The following is a 20,274-nucleotide window of genomic DNA, read 5'->3' on the forward strand; positions in this document are numbered from 1 at the left end:
AAGTATACTACAGTAGACAGAATAATATATTTTTAAAAATAATCCAATTTAAAAATGTCACAATTCCCTACTGTAAGCATGTAACACTTCAATATATCCAAGCTTTCTTCAGGAAAAGGACAGAAGTGAGGGGTTGGTAGAATAATAATACGCAGTCCCTGATAATAGCTAATTGAAAGAACTTTTCATGAATCATTACACCTAGAACACAATGCAAATAAAAAGAGCAGGCTGACTTTTTCTATCTTGATCTTATTTGCTTGTGTTGCTACCACTACAGTGGAAAGCTAAGATAGCTCAAAATTGATATGTTCATAGGAAATGGGAAGTGCAATACAACTTCCCTGGCAGATAAGATGGCTTGAAACCTTTCTCCAGCTACAGTCTGTTTCAATACTTCCTCTCATTTCAGTAGCTCTAAACTTCCCAGCAAGACTAGTATCTTTAACATCTGCAAAGCACTCCAGCAAACATGGCAGTGCAAATTCTAAGAATCTACAATATCTTACACAGCATACAAGTCTCACATAGTAAACTATGTATGCTGAGGAACCACTTTAGCCTCAGATGTTTTGCTGAAGATGCACAATTCTAAACTTGCTGTTTAGCCTCATTATAAGAAAAATTCAAATTATATAAAAAAAAGATTTAAATACCTCAACCTCTCTATACTTTACGTTTTTCTTTGACAAAAGATCAACGGATTTTCAAATAGCTGAGGGTGGCAGCAGAACTTTCTTCCCATCCCTGCCCTGTTCACCCTCTGCCTTCCCTTTCATTCCTCAAAGATTTATTTGGGCTCAGCGAGGACCAGAACCTGTATTTGGGGACTTTCCTCCCTCATGGACACTTTAAACTAGTTATTCTTTATAACCAGCTGTTGAAGTAAGCAACAGGCTATAGTGCTGATATCAGGAAGTACTTTTTATTGCCCTTGTAAAAGAAACGTGCTTCAACCTGGCCAATTGTAAATCTCTAAAATCTGTAATTCATCCATAGCAGAGGTATGTCAAAGCACAACAGGGATTTTCTCAGGATTTAATCTGCACAAGGTATTTGCTAAACCCAGGCATGAACTGGTTTCTGCTGATCACGTAGAATAAAAGCAGGAATTCCACAATTTCTTAATGCTTCTGCTGTCAAAGAGAAAGGATGCTTAAAATTTAATCTGGAATAGGTATGTTTAGCAAGGTAAATCCATGTCAGAGTTCCCCCCCCAAAGGATGTGTCATCTAATTAAAGACTGCATCATTAAGCACACACATACGAAATTTGCTTTCATTCTGACCAATGTATATTTTTTTAAAAACTTAATTCTGCAGTTCTACCTTCTTTTAACTTTTTTAGTATGGTACGTGACATACAGGTGAACTTTTCCCTTTGGTCTGCAGTATTATTGGATTAACATGAACCCTTGTATCTGTAAAAGACAAAAGCTGCTTTTGCCACTGCTTTCAGTTGCACATGACAGTCACAACCCTTCCTGAAAATTGCTGCTAATCCAAATCAAGTTCAAAGTCCAAAACACTCTTGTGATTCTATCGTTATCAGTTTTGGATAGCAATATTCCTTGAGGCAAAGAAATAATTTCCTTTTTGTAAATGATAGTGAGACAGACTTTATTTTTCTTTTTCTAGTTTTACTCTCAATTAAGTTGCACTGATCTATAACGATTAAGGCATGAAGTACAGAAATTTCCTCCCAAATTATCTTCTCTTTCCATCATTCTAACCAGTCTGTATTTAAAGAATTTAAGTGTCCAAGGGATGACACAGAATAACCTTTGCTCTCTGAAATTCCAGTATCTTTCTCTTTTCTCAGAAGGCTTCTTAACAGCCATTTCTTCAACAAAATCTTGAACCACTGTTACCTGTGACAGCCACAGGTGAGCTGACTTAGATTCAGTATTCTAAAGCAGAGAAATTCCAATGCCACTTATTTAACACAGGCAGTCAGAAGTGAGAATATTTATCTGCTAACACACAATATGAGAAGTGTTTCTACAAAGAATGCGGGGTTTTTCTTTGTTTTGGTGGTGGTTTTTTTTGTTTGGGTTTTTTTTACAGTTCTCTTATAACATTTTTCCTGGTGTTTAAAGGAAAATGTATGAGTTTTCTTTAAGTGTTAATTTGATGCAATGCCAGTTTTCCTTCAACCTTATTTTAATCACATAGGATAATTTCTTTTCCCCCCATATAATGATTACTACTTTAGAAAGACAAAACATACAGATATTTGACACAGACACATATTTATTTTTTTAAGGGAATAAGATGTAATAAGGTAATAAATGACAGCAAACCACAGATAATAAGATATAGAAGTTTACCTTGCTGAGTATTCTGTTCTTGAGTTCGATTCACAGTGAGGTCTAGAGGGCTATCCTGTTCTTCCTGAAGGGAGTTTTCCGTTTGGTTCATTTGGATGCTTTTACATACCAGACTTGGTTCAAACGATGAACCATTTCTGTTCTCTTGAATTTTGCTACTTTTTGAAATGTACTCAATTGCAAACTGACGGATCATTTTTTTCATTAATTCCTGAGCAACTAGGGGAATGTTAGGATCACAGTTCTGAGGAAGATCTAGGAATAAAAAAAACAACAAACACAGGCAACAGATGTATTAAAAAACCAAACTTAATTACTTTTCTTTAAATAAATACTTCCTGTAAGCACAATAAATGTGTGTAGTAAGTACATGTGTAATGAACACATTAATTCAGATGTCTAGTAAGTTTTTCTTATGAGCATTCCTAACTGGAGGTCACTTGGAAGAACATGTTTAGCACAAATCAGTAGTTTTTACCTTATTTCTCTGTCATAGCATGCAAGTGAAACTATGTGGGTAGATAAATAATGCAAGTATGGGAGTCAGAATCTGTATTTATTGTTGGTAATTAAGTTGAATTTTCATTTGCAGACTGTTCATTTTCAGTTTTGAAAATAAAGAATTTTGAATAAAACCAGTGAAAGTTAAATAAAGCTATGAATTAATACATAAAGAAGTTGCTTTCAAAGAAGAACTATAACAAAAATAATTAATTTTAAATTGTGGTTCTATAGATTAGTCCTTTTCATAACATAGAACAGTTGGACTTCTGAGGAGATGATCTTAAAAAAAGAGAAAAAAATTTGTTTCACCTACATATGAGATTATAATCCCCATTGTAGATTCAGGATTGCAACGTCAAAACTGACATGATGCTACCTGAAATGTCCCGTACAAATTGTAGTAATACAAGCAATTGAGTTGTCCAATAAAGTTGTAAATTTTTATTGTAAAATCTTACAGGATTTTCAGGACATTTGCAGGATATATTCAAAGTGCGACCATTGAAAACATTTGGGAGAAAAGCTTTATTTCCTATTCTAAACTGCATGTATCCTATTTTTTGTTTGTGTATGTAACAGTCCCATGGAAAGAAGTGTTTCATTTTAAAAACACAAAAATAATAAAAGGATCAAATGTGAGATACCTATGACTTCATTTTAATGTTATCTGTCAGCTAGAAAAAAAAAATTAAACCTCTTAACAAGCCTAGCTGAAACTACATTTCTGAATCACTGAAAAAAGAATCCTAATATAAATAGAAGTACCAGAAAGATCAACAAAATAAAGATATGTAACTTAGCATAAATAACAATGTAATTAAGAAACTCACTTAAACTGTGTTATTCAATGTAATACTGCATTGATGACTGCAATACTTTGTTTCACAAGACAAGCACAATTGCCCATACTCAAAGATCTATGTTCTTCCTTAAAGTGGCAGTAGTAGAACTCATTTCACTATCCCACTCTTCCTTCTTTCCTTCAACTCTACACACACACAAAACAAAAATATCCTTTTCAATGTTTTAACCACTGCCTATCCTTGAGGTCATAGGTAATGAGTGAAACAGATTTCATCAAGAAAGGACAGGGATTTAAAGATTTAAAGTAAGTGTGCATGTGATAGAGAAGAATTAGCTTTTAGGTCAGCCTTGATGGCCTGAAAGAAATGCCAGAGGACATGGTGGCAGTTACTGGGATACTTAGTCTGAAACAGCTAAGACAGACGATAAATTGAGTTTTGTTTTCATGGAAGTGGAGAAACTGAAAGGATTAGATCAGGTAGATGTTTGCATGCAAAGTGTAAATTTCCTAATAGGTAGTTTGGAGGATCACACAGCATATTTGCTCAAGCATTTTATGCCAATGAAGCTTTATCCATCTACTAGCAAGAGAGTGACCACTGAGATCAAAGAATGCTGCTCAAGTTTAGGATGAATAAATAGAAGATTTTGTTTGTTTGTTGCAGGTTTATTCAAAACATATTCCATTTTGAGAATTCATTTGCACCAACAGAGTATTGCAAGGAATTACAAACATGCGCATATGCGATCTGCTGTGTAAAGCATACGAGAGGGCAGCTGACTGTTCAGATACTTGTCAATACCTTTTGGGTGGCCTTTCAGTAAGGCTTTATGAGATAAGGTGAAGCTCCAACATTTTCAAAGACTGAGTATATGCTAGACATCTTGGCTTCAAGAAACCTTATCCAAGGCATGACAAAACAAGTCTGCTTATGGTTGAAGCTCTATCTTCTGACAATCTTTCAACCAGATCTCTACCAAAATTTCTAAAATTGATAGGAGTTTCTAGAGGAGAGGTATGAGGTGAAATTCTAAATGATGGAGGATACCTACAAAGAAAAAGATCTCTCCCCATCACGTAACACCTAGGCACAGGTATTCCCCGATTCCTAAATAATGAGTCCAATAAGTGTTCAACTGGAATTTTATCATCCTAGAGACACACTTACAAGGAAAGAAAAAATTCAACAAAAGATATTGAGGCAGTAAGGCAACAGGTGTAAAAATGCTAATGTATATGCAAAAAATAACAAAAGAACAAGGAAAGTTAAGAGATGGAATTGAAAAACTGAATTATCTAGGAACAAAAGTGTCTGCATGAAAGGGGAATTGTAGCTCTAGACAATGAAAACTACTGATCAATAGCTTAGCTTAAAAAAAAAAACCCTAAAACAAACCCAAACAGAAGCAAACAAAAATCTGACAGCCAACAATCAAGAAACTCATACAAAATGAAATATACGAAACATCATCAACACTAAATAGTCTACCAGATATCTGGTCTGGAATGACCCTGCTTATATAGAGAAATTAGTTTGTTGCATGCACCCAAAAAAAACTTCTTCGAAGATTTTTGGAGAACAGATGATCATCAGTGCCAATGGGAAAGACAGTTATTTTACATCCTGGTATGTTCTGTGCCTTTAAAAACCAAAAGATCACAGAGCACAGGGGACTCCTACCATTAGCCGGAAAACACAACAGCCTGGAATAAATTTCTGCTTATTAATCACCATCATCAGCATCAATTATTATAAAACTGCAAGACAAAACTCCTTCAGAACTGCCAAGTTTCTATTGCCTTTCTATGCCATTTTAGACGCTTCACACTGGTAATATCCAAGCATGAATTGCTTTTAGACACTTGCAGGAGAAGCCCGCTTTTCCATTAGGAGCAAAGTCATCTTTTGACCTAGCTGGAATAACAAAGGAATTTCCCCCCCCCCCCCCCAAATAATATTTTCTTTAGTATTAGTTTTAATTTTTTTCTAATAATTTCCAAATACTCCCTATAGAAGAATAGATGCAGCAAAATTTCTCATATATTCAACTGCTACAGCTACTGGCAGTTTACAGATTTTAAGTTAATTTACTCTAAAAAGGTAATACTGGGGGAGGGGAAGCTATCTCAGAGCTTATAATCTGCAAGATGTGCTCCAGGGGTGCATCTGAAGTGCTGTTGCTGCTAACGCATATTCAGTCTACAGGGCTAGACCACAGTTAGTCTAAGCTTAACTGCCATAAATGCAAATAGCGTTGCTATCACATGGACTGTTCTGTTGTGTAAGTCATTAAATCGTAACTCATGTTGGAAGGACCTTGGGAGGTCTCTAGTAAAACTGCCTGCTCAAAGCAGGGTCGACTGAGATCAAATGAGGTTGCTCTGGGTTTTATCCAGTTAGGTCTTGAATACTTCCATGGATGGAGACTGTACAACCTCTCTGGGTAACCTGTTCCACTGCTTGCCTGTCCTCATTTTTCCTTACATAAAAAAGAACCTCTCATTTCAATTTGTCTGTAATCTTCCATTGTCCTGCTATGCACCACTGTAAAGAGTTTGACCCTGTCTTCTCAGTAACCTCCTCAGAGGTACTAGAAAGCTGCTCTTGATCCGTTCCTATTAATGCTGCTTTGCTTCCTAATGGAGAATGAAGCTGTGGATGCATAACTTGTATTATGAGGAAGAAGTAATTGAGAGTATTTTGAAGTTAGAAATAATTTCTCACAGCTCTCCAAATGATACAGAACAGAAATGAGAGAGACGTTAGATATTCAAAAGTAAAGAAGAAAAAGTTATATGGTTTCATACACTATTTTCTTTTCACACATTGTATATTTTTGAAAGAAGATAGACTTTTTAAGTGAAAATGCAACTTTAAAATAATGTTTTATTAATATAAGACTCCTGAGTGAACAGAATAGGGTACACGCACTTGAAGTGTATTATATAAAGTCTAATTACTTACATTCAGTGGCTGTAAGTCCATATTATTATACAAGTATGCAATGAAAACATGTAGAGACCTGTAATTTTAAGTTCACAGTGGTAAAGTTTCACTACACATGGGAAATTTGTAATTAGTCATATAAAATTTTTAAATGCAATTTTAATGTATTTTGGGGTAAGAAAAGTATTAGGTCTCTGAGCTTAGTATCACTAGCAAATGTGTCTTAATTATTATCAGCAGATGGCACCAGATATACTTTGTATGACCTAAAAAGTTTTTATTCTAAGATGTTTTATTAGGAGTCATGATTATAGCTACTTACAAAGTTTTAAATCTACATGCCTACATCTGTTTAAACTTCTATTTTTCACATAGTTGATTTAAAACACAAGGCAGCTGTATTTACTCCACAGATCATGTACGTACATATACACTACTTCAAACCCAGCAGAACAGTCTCTAAGGATTTGGAGTAAAAGGTAGCTCTGATGTTCTTCTAGTTTCTCTCAGATCACTGTAGACCTCCTGATATTATTAGGATAACAGAAGGCTAAATGACACATTTGTATGATGTAATCTGATATTTTCTGCTTGTGATTGTCGAGATTACAGTCAGAATGCAAGAGAAGGCAGTAATAAAGATGATGTGTAATTATGACTAATTGCAATGATTTATTTTAATTCAAAGCTCACATTTAGGATTAAAACTTCCTCAGTTTATGTACTGCACCACCTTGTAACTATTCAAATCCATATTTTTAACTATTCTGTACATTAACACTACGTGTGATCATTAGACTGCAATGCGCAATGTAACGAACAATTTAACTGATAGTTCAGACTTACACGTGTATTTGGCAGGACAATGGACAAGGAGTTAAAAGCTCCAAAACCAGTGCTCCACAATAGTATTCTATTTCTTGAAAACCAGTATTTTTTCATTAAAAAGTCAAAATAGTACTTAATTTCTCTTCTGATACAATACCAAAAGGCAGTGGAAATCAACAGGGAATCACAACCCCCCTTGTAGCTTACAATCCTGTTGTGAGAGTAGCAGAACTAAGAACACCTGGCTGCTTATCAGCGTGTCTCCTGTATTCACTCCAGCTCTCCCCTTTTCACAAAAAGGCCATGTTTTCTAGAATGATCCCACCTCAACAGCCACCAAACTGTCCCAGCAATATTCTTAGCTCTACCCGCAAACTTGTCCAGCTCACTGTCAGATCACCAGCAAGTTAAAAACAGAATACAGCAATTTATTCTGAACCATGTATCTTGATTAGTTTAGTTAACTTGACTGGTCAACAAACAGTAGGAATAAGGGCCAAGTTCACTCTAGTTTTCTGTTCTTGTAAACATTCAACGTTTTTCCTTCCTCTACTCAGATGGTAATTTTCATTATTCTATATACAGTCATATCTCTAAGGATTTTCTTAAAACGTAGTTGAAAATGACCAAGAAATTCAGAAGTCAGTGAAGACAGTAACACTGGCAGACAGGCAGTCAACACAAGAAGTATGTTTTACTTCCTTAAGAAAGCAGCTGAAATCCTGCTAAACATTCTTTCCTGATGAACTTGAGGAAGAGGGATATAGCAAGGATGTCATACAGGTTTACTGCACAAGCTGTGACAGTTCTCAGTTCTTACAGAAAACCTTTCAGATTTTGAAAAGGCAAACTAGATTTCTTAAAATTATTAATAAAAAGGAACCACAGGTATTGGATCAAGTAGTATGTACATCTCAAAACTACACCTCAGAAAGTAACACTTTTTTTTGTCTGAGATTGTGTGCAAGATTACATTTTCATATGTTTACCAAATTATTTATACACTGTCCAAGAAGCATAACCAGCTCATGACATCTATGTATCTCTGAGATAAAACTAAGCAAAGAACAGGAGAACTCAGAGTTAAATGCAGGTATGCAGTATGGTGTAAGAAAGCCATAGTTATTAATGGAAATATTTTAGAATACAAGACAGATACCTACAAACAAGGAAGAACTTCAAAAAGCTTACAGGGAAATTATTTTGGTATGGAAGACATGGCACTGAAGATACTTGACAGAGCTGCCCAGAGAACCTGGAAAGATTCAAGTAATCCTGACCATTTTCTCCCTCTAATTTTGTTCCTCAATTCCTTAATTTCTACAAAAGCTTTTCAGGTTTCTACCTTCTGGTGGTGGATCATGTCCTGAAGATAGAACCGTGATTCACATGTCCTGATTCACAACCGTGAATGTATTTAAATAACCTTTTCTTTGTTTTTGTTTAAAGAGGTCACATTAATATTATATGGAAAAAAAAGCTTCCAAGAACATAAAATGTAGATCACTAGAAACCCAGAAAATTAATAATCCATGATCAAAATGTCTGATCAAGCTCCTGAACAACTATGGTTCTGCCACGTAATGATGATCACATGTGCCACATTCTATAATATTCATAGTAAAAAGACTAATACGTATTTTTAAAGCATATCATAGTTTTTCCTCGTAACTGCTTCTTCGACAAAAGAAGATGGATGTATTTTAATGTTATGTAAGTGGAAAAGTATCACAGTCTACTCTGTTTACAATGAGAGATGTCATACTTAGGAAGAAAGCATCTGGGTTTCAGATACATTGTTTAATGGGAACAATCAATGTTTGATGAAAAAATTACTTTGGCTTTACTGATGTGTCTGCTGAGGATAGGACTTTCCTACCGAAAACTACCCACCAAACTGGTCTTTCACTAACACATAGTGAAGATAGGTTCCTAACAGGAAGACTTTGTTACTTATAGCCTCTCAAGAGTTTACCCATCTTGGCAGTAATTCTACCATCCTCTTAAAAGGAAAGAGGAATCATCTTTGTCTGAGATTCTACAGACAAATCCTCATCTATGAATGCCTGAAGGTTGTATGCTGTAGACAGTGATATAACACGGCTGCATGTTTCGAGATCTTCTGAACTAGTTTCCTGATGTCAAAAAAAAAAAAAGCCACCCAACCCCCAAAACCAGCCTGCAAATTAAAAAACCCAGCCATATACTAACTTGTGCTAAAATAAAAGGATAATGAGACCAATAAACGCAACTCTCAAATTTGCTCACTCGTCTTAGAAGTTGTTCACAGAGGCCCTAAATGAAACTGTGCTAGTTACGATAGTAAGAGACAGCATATGATTTTGAGGAGTTTGCAATTAAAACAAGGGGAACAAGGGTTACTTCCATTTTAAAGACAGCCAACCAGGAATTCTACTTTTTTTTGACAATGAAAGAGTATCTGTTTTAGTATCAGGTATAAGAACTGTTCCTTAGCTAAACAATTACTTGAAATTTTTTGATTCCTTTTTTCCTAAGTTGATAACTGATCTCGAAAACTGACAAAAATTCAGAAAGCAGACTTGGGATTTTCCTAGTAAAACTCTTCATCTTCCCCCTACAAAGCCAAGACAATTACTTAAATACCTCATAAATTGGTTTCACATGCCCTTTGCAGATACAAAAGTTTTTCCTGTTTTACTTCCCATAATTTGAACAACTTAAAGAGACTTTGCTGGAACCTGAACTGAAGCAATATTCTTAGAAAACTCTTCAGCAAAGTACCTCTTACCCAAGAATACACAAGTCCTTCAGAGAATCACAAAAACAACTGGAAGAGACTTTGGTTTTGTTTTTCAATAGACAAAACCTTTTTAACCTAGTATTACTGATCTGGCTGATCAAAAAACCTAAGGAAGATGCTAAAAGCCTAATGCTCTTTCTGAAAAAACTTCACAGAAGTCACTCACTCCAGCAAGGTGAGGTCATGCCAAGTTTCACTTCTCCCATGATAAAAATTCCTCTCAAGGAGTATTAAAAGACAGCATCTTCAGCAGAAGCATAAAGCAGGCGAATGTTGAAAAACACTGTACATCAAGACCAAGAAAAGATCTGAGAAAGTAGAAATTTGAAGAAATTAAAATACCTGCCTAGGGAGATGCTGTGCAACTGGGACTGTGATGAAAATATAGTAAGAATTTCAGAAGTAATGAGGTGGCAACTTCACTGGACATTTTATTTTGAATGGAAAATAGTTGGTTTTAAAGAAAGCCAAGGAACAAAGATGGACTCAAAATGCTGTTGCACTCCATTTAAAGTTCTTTAAAGCCCCAAGCAAAACATAGGCTTAACAGACAGATGCCCCAACACAGAAAAAGATTCCACCCACCCCAGGTTCAAGGGCACAGTAATCTCCTCCTGCTACAGCAAGGTAAAGGGGAGAAAATTTACTTCGTTTTTTTCTCCCACCTATGTGAAGGAAGAGTATGTGTCTGACTAATTCTTTGTTAGAGCAAGAGAGGGCTGCCACCCTACTCATACTCAGCTATTTTGACATCCAAGTACACCTACTAAAGCCAAGAAAAACTGTGAAAGTTGTAGTTACTGAGCAGAGCTGCATTCACATTCCTTATACAGAAGTTTAAGGAAAAAAATTAGTATTTTTGCTGCTGTTGACAGTGACTAGCTAAGTAACTTACATGAACCAAGCTGTCTTGTCAGTCACTCATGTACTGCTATAACTTGCTCAGTGCCAAAGAACAAGAACAAAGAATTAATGAGCTACTAAATACTGTGTTTTGACAAGAAGTTTCGACCTCTGACTTGGACGTATTTGAAGTAGCAGCTCTTGGGCAAGAAGATCCCAAATCCCATTTTGTATTTTGTAAGACATTCTCTTACCTAAAACGGTCTTCCTGCTGAAAACTAGAAGTGAAAGTCTAGGAACAGAAAAAGTTTAAATGCTTAAAATTCCACAGAATGGCACCTGAAGTTGGCATGAAAACAAAGTAGCAGCTCATGGTAAAAAAACCCAATAAAATATAATGAACAGGGATTCAAGAGAATATCACACAATGCGATAGGACTAAAAGCAATGGCAAGTAGGATGAGTAGTGCTTCATTTGGGGATTCAAGTAAGCAAAGAAAAAGATCAAGGAAAACCAAAGGAATAAAGAAGAGAAACAGTATTCAGTAGATAAACCTAGAAGAATCAAATGATTTAGGGTTGATTTTGATTCTTAAGTACTTTTTATTTGCGTCATATCTCTTAATGTAAAAGACATGCTTTTATTACCTTTCTTTCGAAAGAGTGCATTTAGATAGTTTTCTGCTTGGCATTCAATCTTATCAGTGTTGGACTGGCCCTGAGATGACAGTTCCTCTGTAGGCGTTGACTGTGAAGAACCGATAACTGATGCACGATCCTAGAAGACATATGAAGATTATAACATCTTTCAGAAGTTATTTGGTAATACAATATACAATTAAATTATTGAGCTATTGAGTGAAAAAGAACCACTAAAAAGATACTTAATATAAATCAAAACCACCTCACTCCCTCTCATAGCCAAACTATCTTGAGTCAAAATGCAGTACTGACTTATTTGCAAAATTCAGTTCTCTGATTTCATACCAAAAATTGGGTGTTGGGGAGTCATGCTTGATATCATGTCCATACTTACACTGACTGTTTCTTTGTGTAAATTACAAAAGGAACATTTCTCATCCATAGACCAGTCAGTTAGCTCTTCTGGCTCACAGTCTTAAAAGAAGAAAAAAAGCTAGATGTTTTAAACAAGTAAAAATGGATTTTGAGAACAAAATACACATCCTACAATTCTCTTAAACTCCATCATAATCTAATATGCATTTATTGGTACAATGTAGTCAGTAGTATTCAATTCTTCAGATATTTCCAAAGTCTTGTCTGGCTCACATGGCTCAACTTTCAAATAGCAGAGTGCACCTTTCTTAAAAGGAAAGGTAAACTCATACATTTCAATTGATTACCTATGACAAGTTATGGAGGCATCTGAATACTGTAAATAAAGCTCTGAATTCCCGTCATCATTCCTTTTAACAAAAGTGTGCAAACTTGTAGTAAACTAAGCTAGGAATTAGGATATGGACTCCTCACCATTTGAGCGACATGTGTTGTACTTACAATATTTTAATTGATTTGATACCATCACTATAGGTAGACCAAACCCCTATACTCACTTGTAGTACCTGATTTATTTAGAGAACTTTAAAGTAACTTTATATGTTTTATCAGAAGACATACTTTGGTCTTGAGGGAATATAGGACTTAAACAGATCACCCATATCAAGTCCAGTCTTCTCCTACTGAATGGAGACACGCCATCTATTTTCTTTAGACAAGTTACTAAGCTCCATTTCAAAAGTTAAGAGTTTTCCACCACATACTCTTCCCAAAACACCAATTGCTTTAAAGCTTTTCCCAAACCAACTGTGCTAATAGTTAAAATTAACCTTTTTTCTTGTTTAAATTTACTCATGGCAAGTTATTCCAGTTTCCTTTTGTGGCAAAATTGTTCTTATACCCATGAACAATAACTGTTTAGGTACTTAGCACCTTGATGTATTTACAGAGAATATCATTATTGCCCCTTTACATTTCATTTTGCTAGGCTAATCTAGTCCACCTGGTTTTCTCTCATGAGATTCAACCCCATCTTTTCTGCACCATTCTCACCTGAACACCTGTTTCCTGAACACAGGTGACCAAGATCTCAAGATGATGCCTTTCTTTTACATTTACACCAGACTTCCTTAAACTGTAGACAGTACTTTTCCTACAGTATCATAGTTGTGCATGAGTCTATCACAGCTGCAGCATTTTGGCAGGTGAATACAAACCTGATTAACTGCAACACCAAGGTCCTCTCCATCCCATTCATTTCCAGTTCATGCACTTACAACCTAAACAACTTTTTTTTTCTCCCCTTATTACCAAATATGTTTCCTCCTTTTCTCTGTACCACTAAATTACAATCACAGTTCTGTTAGGGAGGTTCTTGAGATTATCTGCTTTCTGTAACACACTGTGGTAGGCTGACCTTGGTTGGCTGCCAACACCCACCCAGTCACACTCTCACTCCCCCTCAACAGGGCAGGGGGAGAAAATAAGATGGAAAAACTTGTGGTTCAAGATAAAGACAGGGAGATAACTTACCCATTACCGTCACAGGCAAGCCAGACTCAACTTGGGGAAAATTAATTGCATTTATTGCCAATAAAAATAGACTTATGTACTGAGAAAGGCAAAACTAAAACCACCTTATCACCCCTTCTTCCCAGGCTTCAACTTCACTCCTTCATTCCTGACTCTTCTACCTCCTCCCCCACCCCAAACGGCGCAAGGAGGATGGGGAACAGAGGCTGTCCTCAGTTCATAACAGTTCCTCTCTGCCACTCCTTCCTCCTCACATTTTTTCCCCTGCTCCAGCGTGGGGTCCTTCCCAGGGGCTACAGGCCTTCATGAACTGCTCTAGTGTGGGTCCTTCCCACAGCTGCAGCTCTTCATGAACTGCTCTAGCATGTGTCTTTTCCACAGGGCACAGTCCTTCAAGAATAGACCACTCCACAGGCCCACAGTTCCTGCCAGAAAACCTGCTCCTGCGTGGGCTCCTCTCTACGGGCCGCAATTCCTGCCAGGAGCCTGCTCCAGCATGGGCCCTCTGCAGGCTGTAGCTTCCTTCAGGGCATCTCCACCTGCTCCAGTGTGGGCTCCTTCATGGGCTGCAGTGTGGATATTGGTTCCAACGTGGTCCTCCCCAGGCTGCAGGTTCTACCTGCTTCAGCATGGTCCTCTCCACGGGCTGCAGGGGAATCTGCTCCAGTGCCCAGAGCACCTCATCTGCCCTCTTCCTTCTCCGACTTTGTCTGCAGGGTTGCTTCCCAGCCCCCACCCGCTGAGCTTTTACTCTTTCTTAAATATATTATCACAGATGCACCATCAGAAATAAAATGAATCTGAAAAAATGAGGTTCTTAAGCTGAGTGCAAATATAACCCAAGTAACTGTATTATTATTTTAATCTAATTTACTCAGCTCTAAAATATTAAATTAGAACAGAATTCTGTATTAACAATGTGTTCTATGCTTCCAGGGATGCAAACCAGCAGTTTTGACAGGTTGGACAGCTGATGATCAAAAACAGACGTGGGATTTTTCTTGACTGGGTAGTTAACAAAAGATAATGAGTTATTTTTGCTGAATTAGTCTAGCTGCCCCAGCCTGTTGGAGTTATTCCTTTAAGATGTCCACAGATGAAAAAACCCACACTACTCTTTCATAACAAGTTCATGTTTTCATAGTTCTCCTTGCAACCACAATAAATCTACTTATGAATGTTGGGATTCTGTGCATAACTCCAAGACAGATTTTATATTTTCAGAGAAATTCTTCTGCCTTGGAATCCTGAAGTTCCACTGTTAAAAGTCTAACTAGAGAGCAATCCTTGTGTGTCGCCAAAAAAGCAAACCTTGAGAAACATCATAACATCTCTACATAACACTGAATTTATTCAAAGAAGTATAAACCCTGTACAACATAACACATTAAGTATGCCGGTGAGCTAAGCAAAACTGCCATCAAATAGCAGATATATACCAGATATACCAAATGCCAGGCATCCAACAGTCTCAGGTCACCACCACAGGAAACCTACTGAGACCAGTATTAGTTTTTAACTACAGATAGACAACCATACTCTCAGAAAGATCAGAGGCACAGATGGCACTTTAAGCAGAACAAACTTTCTCTTAGCTGCATTCAATTTAAGATCATGATCATCTCCCCTCCCCATTTTATCTTGCTTGGGGTCACCTGATGAAAGATTTGCTGACAACTTACAACACTAGCCAGCCTATGAGAAAAAGTTGTTAAGACTGTGCAAAGAGCATTTTAATACTAAGCATGGTACAGATTGTACTAAATGACTTTGGTTTCAAGTAATAAAGTTGTTAAACCTATTTCCAATTTTTAAGAATAAAACACTGAACTTTTTGGGCAAAAACTACTACCTTTTTTCATTTTTTAAGCCATTCAAATATTTGTTTCCCCAAACCATTTTTCCCAGAGACGCCGAATTAAACAAATACAGACATCTGTAGTACCGAACAGATTCCATGTTTACCTCTTAAAATGTGAAATAATTGTCTAGTAAATCTAAATATGAGATAGCTTAAAAAATTCAGCCCTTACTTTCCAGTATTTTCTGCATTATTATAATAATGTCCCAATAAATTTTCCAGCTATTTGTCACAATTCTGAACAAATCATCCCCTTCCTTTTTATATGACACTACTGCTTCCCAATAAGTACATTAGAATATCTGAGGTGTTTATCATGTTCCTTCATCTTTTTAATTTCATAAAAACTTGAATGATATTAGGGATTTGTGTTTCTAATATAATTTTTCACTCCATTACTTTATATATGAATAAATATTCCAGAAAAACCTAAGGAAAAATAAAACACACCCTCAAATAAACCTTTCATCCTGTATGATGAGGTTTTTTCCCTGGCAGAGAAAGAATAATGAAAGAGAGCTGTTCTTCTCCCACAAGACACTGTTTTTCCTCTGTCCATAAGAGGATAGAACCCCAGCACATAATCCCCCCAAAATACACACATACCAGACGATTGGAGGAAAAGGTTTCTAACAGTTTAGCTAAATATCCATAAGTAGAATGTAAAGAATAACAATTTACATGTGAATCTACTTAGCTGAAAATGGGTATAAGCAACAGATTAGAAAGCCCTAAAGATCAATGAGACAAGAAGCCTCGAGCTTGTTCAGAGCATGACCAAGGCCAGATGCCAACATACAGAACTTGACACCTTTACAACCAGAAGCTGCACTATCAAAGCAATCAGAAAAAACCCAAAACTGGTGCTGAATAACAGAGGTGACAAGAACCATTTAAGCAAGCCCAAGGTAAGTCCTACATATACATCATATCAGAATTTCAAGATAATGAAAAAAAATCTTGCCATGTTCAGGTAACTGTTATGGGTGGCTATTTCAGTTTAATTAGTCTGGCTTCTCAGCAAGATTGTTTCTGAGGTTTACAAGATATTTTATTTGAAAAGTAAAAAAACCCAGTAAAAATGAAGTGTACCTTTTACCATTTAAATTTGTCATTACAATTTATTATTCTCTCAAGCAGCTTTGAAGGAATACAATACAATAATTTAATCTATAGATCAAATACCATTTCAAGACAGAATTAAGGAGGAAATATATCAATTAACACACATTACATTTTATGCACATTATTAATTTTTTCCTTATGTTACAAACAATAGATAAACCCAACAATGTAAGAGAAAAAATGCTATTGTAGCTAAGCAGCATGTATTTCAGCCGATTCTCACACATTTCTGGATAAGAAAGCCATATAATTTCTTGAGGTTTGTTCAAGGAAACATACACTCCTGCTAATCAGACATAATGCTGCATGTTGACAGTACTGATTCAATGGTTATGATGAGAAAAATGGACAGCTTACAAGATGCAGTGATTTAGGCATGTTGCTAAGTCTAAAAACTTGGGTTCTGATTCAGATTCTACGAACTGTATGTTTTGTTAACTAAGACAAATTATTTACTTTGTATCTTAGTTTCATTATCTGTAAAGTGAAGTGGCACTTAAATTATGACAGTGGAAAGATTTATAACAAATTTTACTCAAGAGTTCTGTATTAATCTTTATAATGCAATTCAGACCTCAAATTAGAAATAGCCTTGCATCCTATACTATAAGGTCTACCTCTACTGTGTGTGTACAAAACACGCACAATTTCAAATGGCATTACTGAAATTACAGATACTACACCTATACAAATGAATCAAAAATAGTTAGTTAAGGCGGACATCCCAACCTAACACTCCTTCATCTCTTCTGCAGTTGCTCCAGAAATAAAATCAATTTTACAGATGTGTCAAACATGGAAACAGGCTTTAACTGTTGAAAAATTCAGGCACATTACTGACAGCCATTCTTGCAAATTGGAAAAAAATTAGTTTTAAAACTTTACATTTTAGATAAACATGAATTTAATTTGCAGGACAAAGTCACTGGGGCATCAAATGTCAAAGGTCCTCTGCAAGCAAATCAAAATAGCAGATCTTAAATAGGTTACAAGAAATCTTCAACAGCATGAAGCAAATAAGCTAGAACTTTTCCCATAAGACAGCTCAAATATACGCATGCAGGAACTCTAAAGTAGCAATATAACACCTTATTGTGTAGTATCAGGCTCCTTTAACTGTAACACTTATATTCTGGTCATTAGCTCAGTACTTCCTGCCTTCTTACACAAAAGCAAAAAAAAAAGTGTCCTGAATTTTCTTTCAAAATGTAAACCCTTTGATGCAAAATAACAACAAAGCTTTAATCACTAATCAGCGTAAAGCCCAATATATAGCAACCCATTGGAATTACAACCAGAAAAAAAAAAGATACTGTACACTATTATAACAATGCCCTGTTCCCTTTTCAAAGCAGTAATGTGCTTGTTTATCACAGCAGATGGGAGTACTACTCATGAAAATAAGCTTTAACCCAAATTTACACATTTCGTAAATGTTTTTAAGTCTGACTACTGGCATGCTTAGCTTTCTAAGTGGCAAAAAATATTCTTAAAACATCAGTAAAGTAGCATTTCAAGTTCTCCCCCTTTCCCTTGAAAATATTGTGTTATGTATATGATACAGGCCAAGGAACTTGCACAATATGAAGAGGACAAAACCATAACCAAGTTAAAGCAATCATTCCAAACCTATTCTAAGCAAACATTAACAGTATGCCACTCTGCCTCATGTACTAGCAGTATATAAGTTATATACTTTACAAATTACACTATCAGACAATAAATTGAAATGAAATGGAACATTTTGAAAGTTCGATAACACAAAGAACATTTTTTAAAGCCATCAAAGTGAACTTCACAGAATGCTTCTTTCAAAGCGATTTTGTGCTGGATTTTCCTCCTCTGCTTTCGTTAAAGACAGATAAATCATTTCATACTTAACTAAGGACTCAGATGTTATTAACAGCTATTCCAGCAAAACCAAACCTATCTGGAATAAGGCTAGGTCTTACAAGGGTAATGGAAAATATACATACACACACTTAAATATAGATATACTTTTATATACATACAAAAATATATAAAAATAAAAAGCTTAATTTTCATATATATAAAGACGTAAAAAAAATATATAAAAAACTTAAAACTTTCTTGACCACTACAAGAAAACCAAACTAGCATTCATTACCTTCCTTTTCACAATTAATGTCGATAGGAAGCTGAGTAGCTTGTCTTCCTTTTAGAAAAGCTCTCCAAAAAACGAAGTAGGAGATGCAGTATTCCAGAAAAGTAAATCTCTCATAAGAGCTTCTCAGGAAAGCTTAGCTAATCCAGAATTTCCCTGCATAAGAACAAAACCTAGGTACCATTTTACCTAGTGTTTTGCCTATGCACAGTATTGACAGTGACATGATGAAATAAACATTAGAAAGAAAAACAATTGAAGATTTCCCTTTTAGAATTCAATATATACTTTAAACTAAAAGAAAAACTAATAAATTAAGGTCATTGCACTAAAAGCTGACTCATTTACCTTCAAATAAACTGAGGTCTCTTCGTAGCCTTGGTCCATAAAGCCCTTCTAAAATACTTTCAAAACCTGGAGACAAAAGAAACGTTTAAAACAGTAAATCAAAAGTTTCTTAAAAGAAAGCAAATTTGAGAACACTGGCAACAAGCATTCTCAAATTCTGAGAGCAATTCCAAAAATTTTTACATTTCTCACACAAATATTTACTCCTTCCACTATAGTACTATTCAACAGAATTAGAAGATAAAAATAAGACAAGGCAACTGCCATCTGCACACAACCAGCCTATTAAGCCATGCCCCAACAACCTCATTAGACTTAAAATAACTACCACAGAATCTTAAAGGTGGGAGGATTAGTTTCATAGCTCTACACAAGTGAAGTAGTCTCTCTCTTACACTGAGAATTAGAATCGGGGCCAGGGGGAGGGGAAGGGGGGGAAGGGGGGGGGGAAGAGGAGGAAACCTTCAAAATCAGAAACTTTTCATTTATGATCACCTGAAATTACATAATCTGAGTAGGCTAATATTAATATTTCTACAAATATAAAAAAAAGAAAGTTTATTTTGCTTCTGATACCATAACAGTTCTCTAGTCCTCCCTATCTGTACAAAAACGTTTTAAAATTGAGGATTAGATAAATCCAATTATTTTCCAGATTTACGAGCTAGTCTGTTTAGGTATTTGGTAAAATCACATACTGTAACCAGGGAGAAGAGACACAGAGCAAACCAAATGATTAAAAAAGCCAAATAAAAAAACCAACAAAAAAACAGAAGAGGAGATGCATGACAACTGATGAAATATGATGAGAATTTACATCCATGTAACAGAAGTTTTGTTCAATATAGAAACAGTTTCCAAGTGCCCCTTCTTTTCTCCTTCCAAATAATAAGCTTATTTTCAACTAAGAGGATAATTCAAAGCAGCATTTGAAGGTTCTCATTCTTCATACTCAAGACCTGTCTATATTACAAATGTAGCTATTTTACAGTACTTTGCAAGACTATTTTATCATCACACCACATAAAGATACCAATATCTTCAGGAAACAACTAACTACCATCAACAAAGAACATTTAGAATCATAGAATTTGCTCATCAGCTGTGATGCTCTCTAAGACAACACAACATACTGCTCTCAAAAAATGACATTTACTTTTTGGTTTAGATTGCGTGTACACTAGTATAAGGAAGAATAAATATGTATCATATCTTAAGTAGCACGTT

The 20,274-nt window shown here is 35.7% G+C and overlaps 1 protein-coding gene across 6 annotated transcripts in view; it reads right to left on the reverse strand.

Moving 5' to 3' along the window:
- Nucleotides 1-20,274, reverse strand: part of LCORL (ligand dependent nuclear receptor corepressor like) — an 87,520-nt gene that overhangs the window by 38,705 nt on the left and 28,541 nt on the right. For 4 of the 6 annotated variants that reach the window (XM_050896033.1, XM_050896034.1, XM_050896032.1 and 1 more), the window contains exons 2-5: nt 19,048-19,113; nt 12,075-12,154; nt 11,687-11,816; nt 2,330-2,584 (exon numbers count right to left, since the gene is read on the reverse strand). In XM_050896033.1, coding sequence (XP_050751990.1) covers nt 2,330-2,584; nt 11,687-11,816; nt 12,075-12,154; nt 19,048-19,113 — 531 coding nt within the window. Of the gene's footprint in view, nt 1-965; nt 1,137-2,329; nt 2,585-11,686; nt 11,817-12,074; nt 12,155-19,047; nt 19,114-20,274 lie in introns of those variants that run through there. The other 2 variants (XM_050896036.1, XM_050896035.1) reach the window with 2 other exon arrangements.

This window comes from Gymnogyps californianus, chromosome 4 (genome assembly GCF_018139145.2).
Source record: "Gymnogyps californianus isolate 813 chromosome 4, ASM1813914v2, whole genome shotgun sequence".
NCBI classification, from domain to species: Eukaryota; Metazoa; Chordata; class Aves; order Accipitriformes; family Cathartidae; genus Gymnogyps; species Gymnogyps californianus.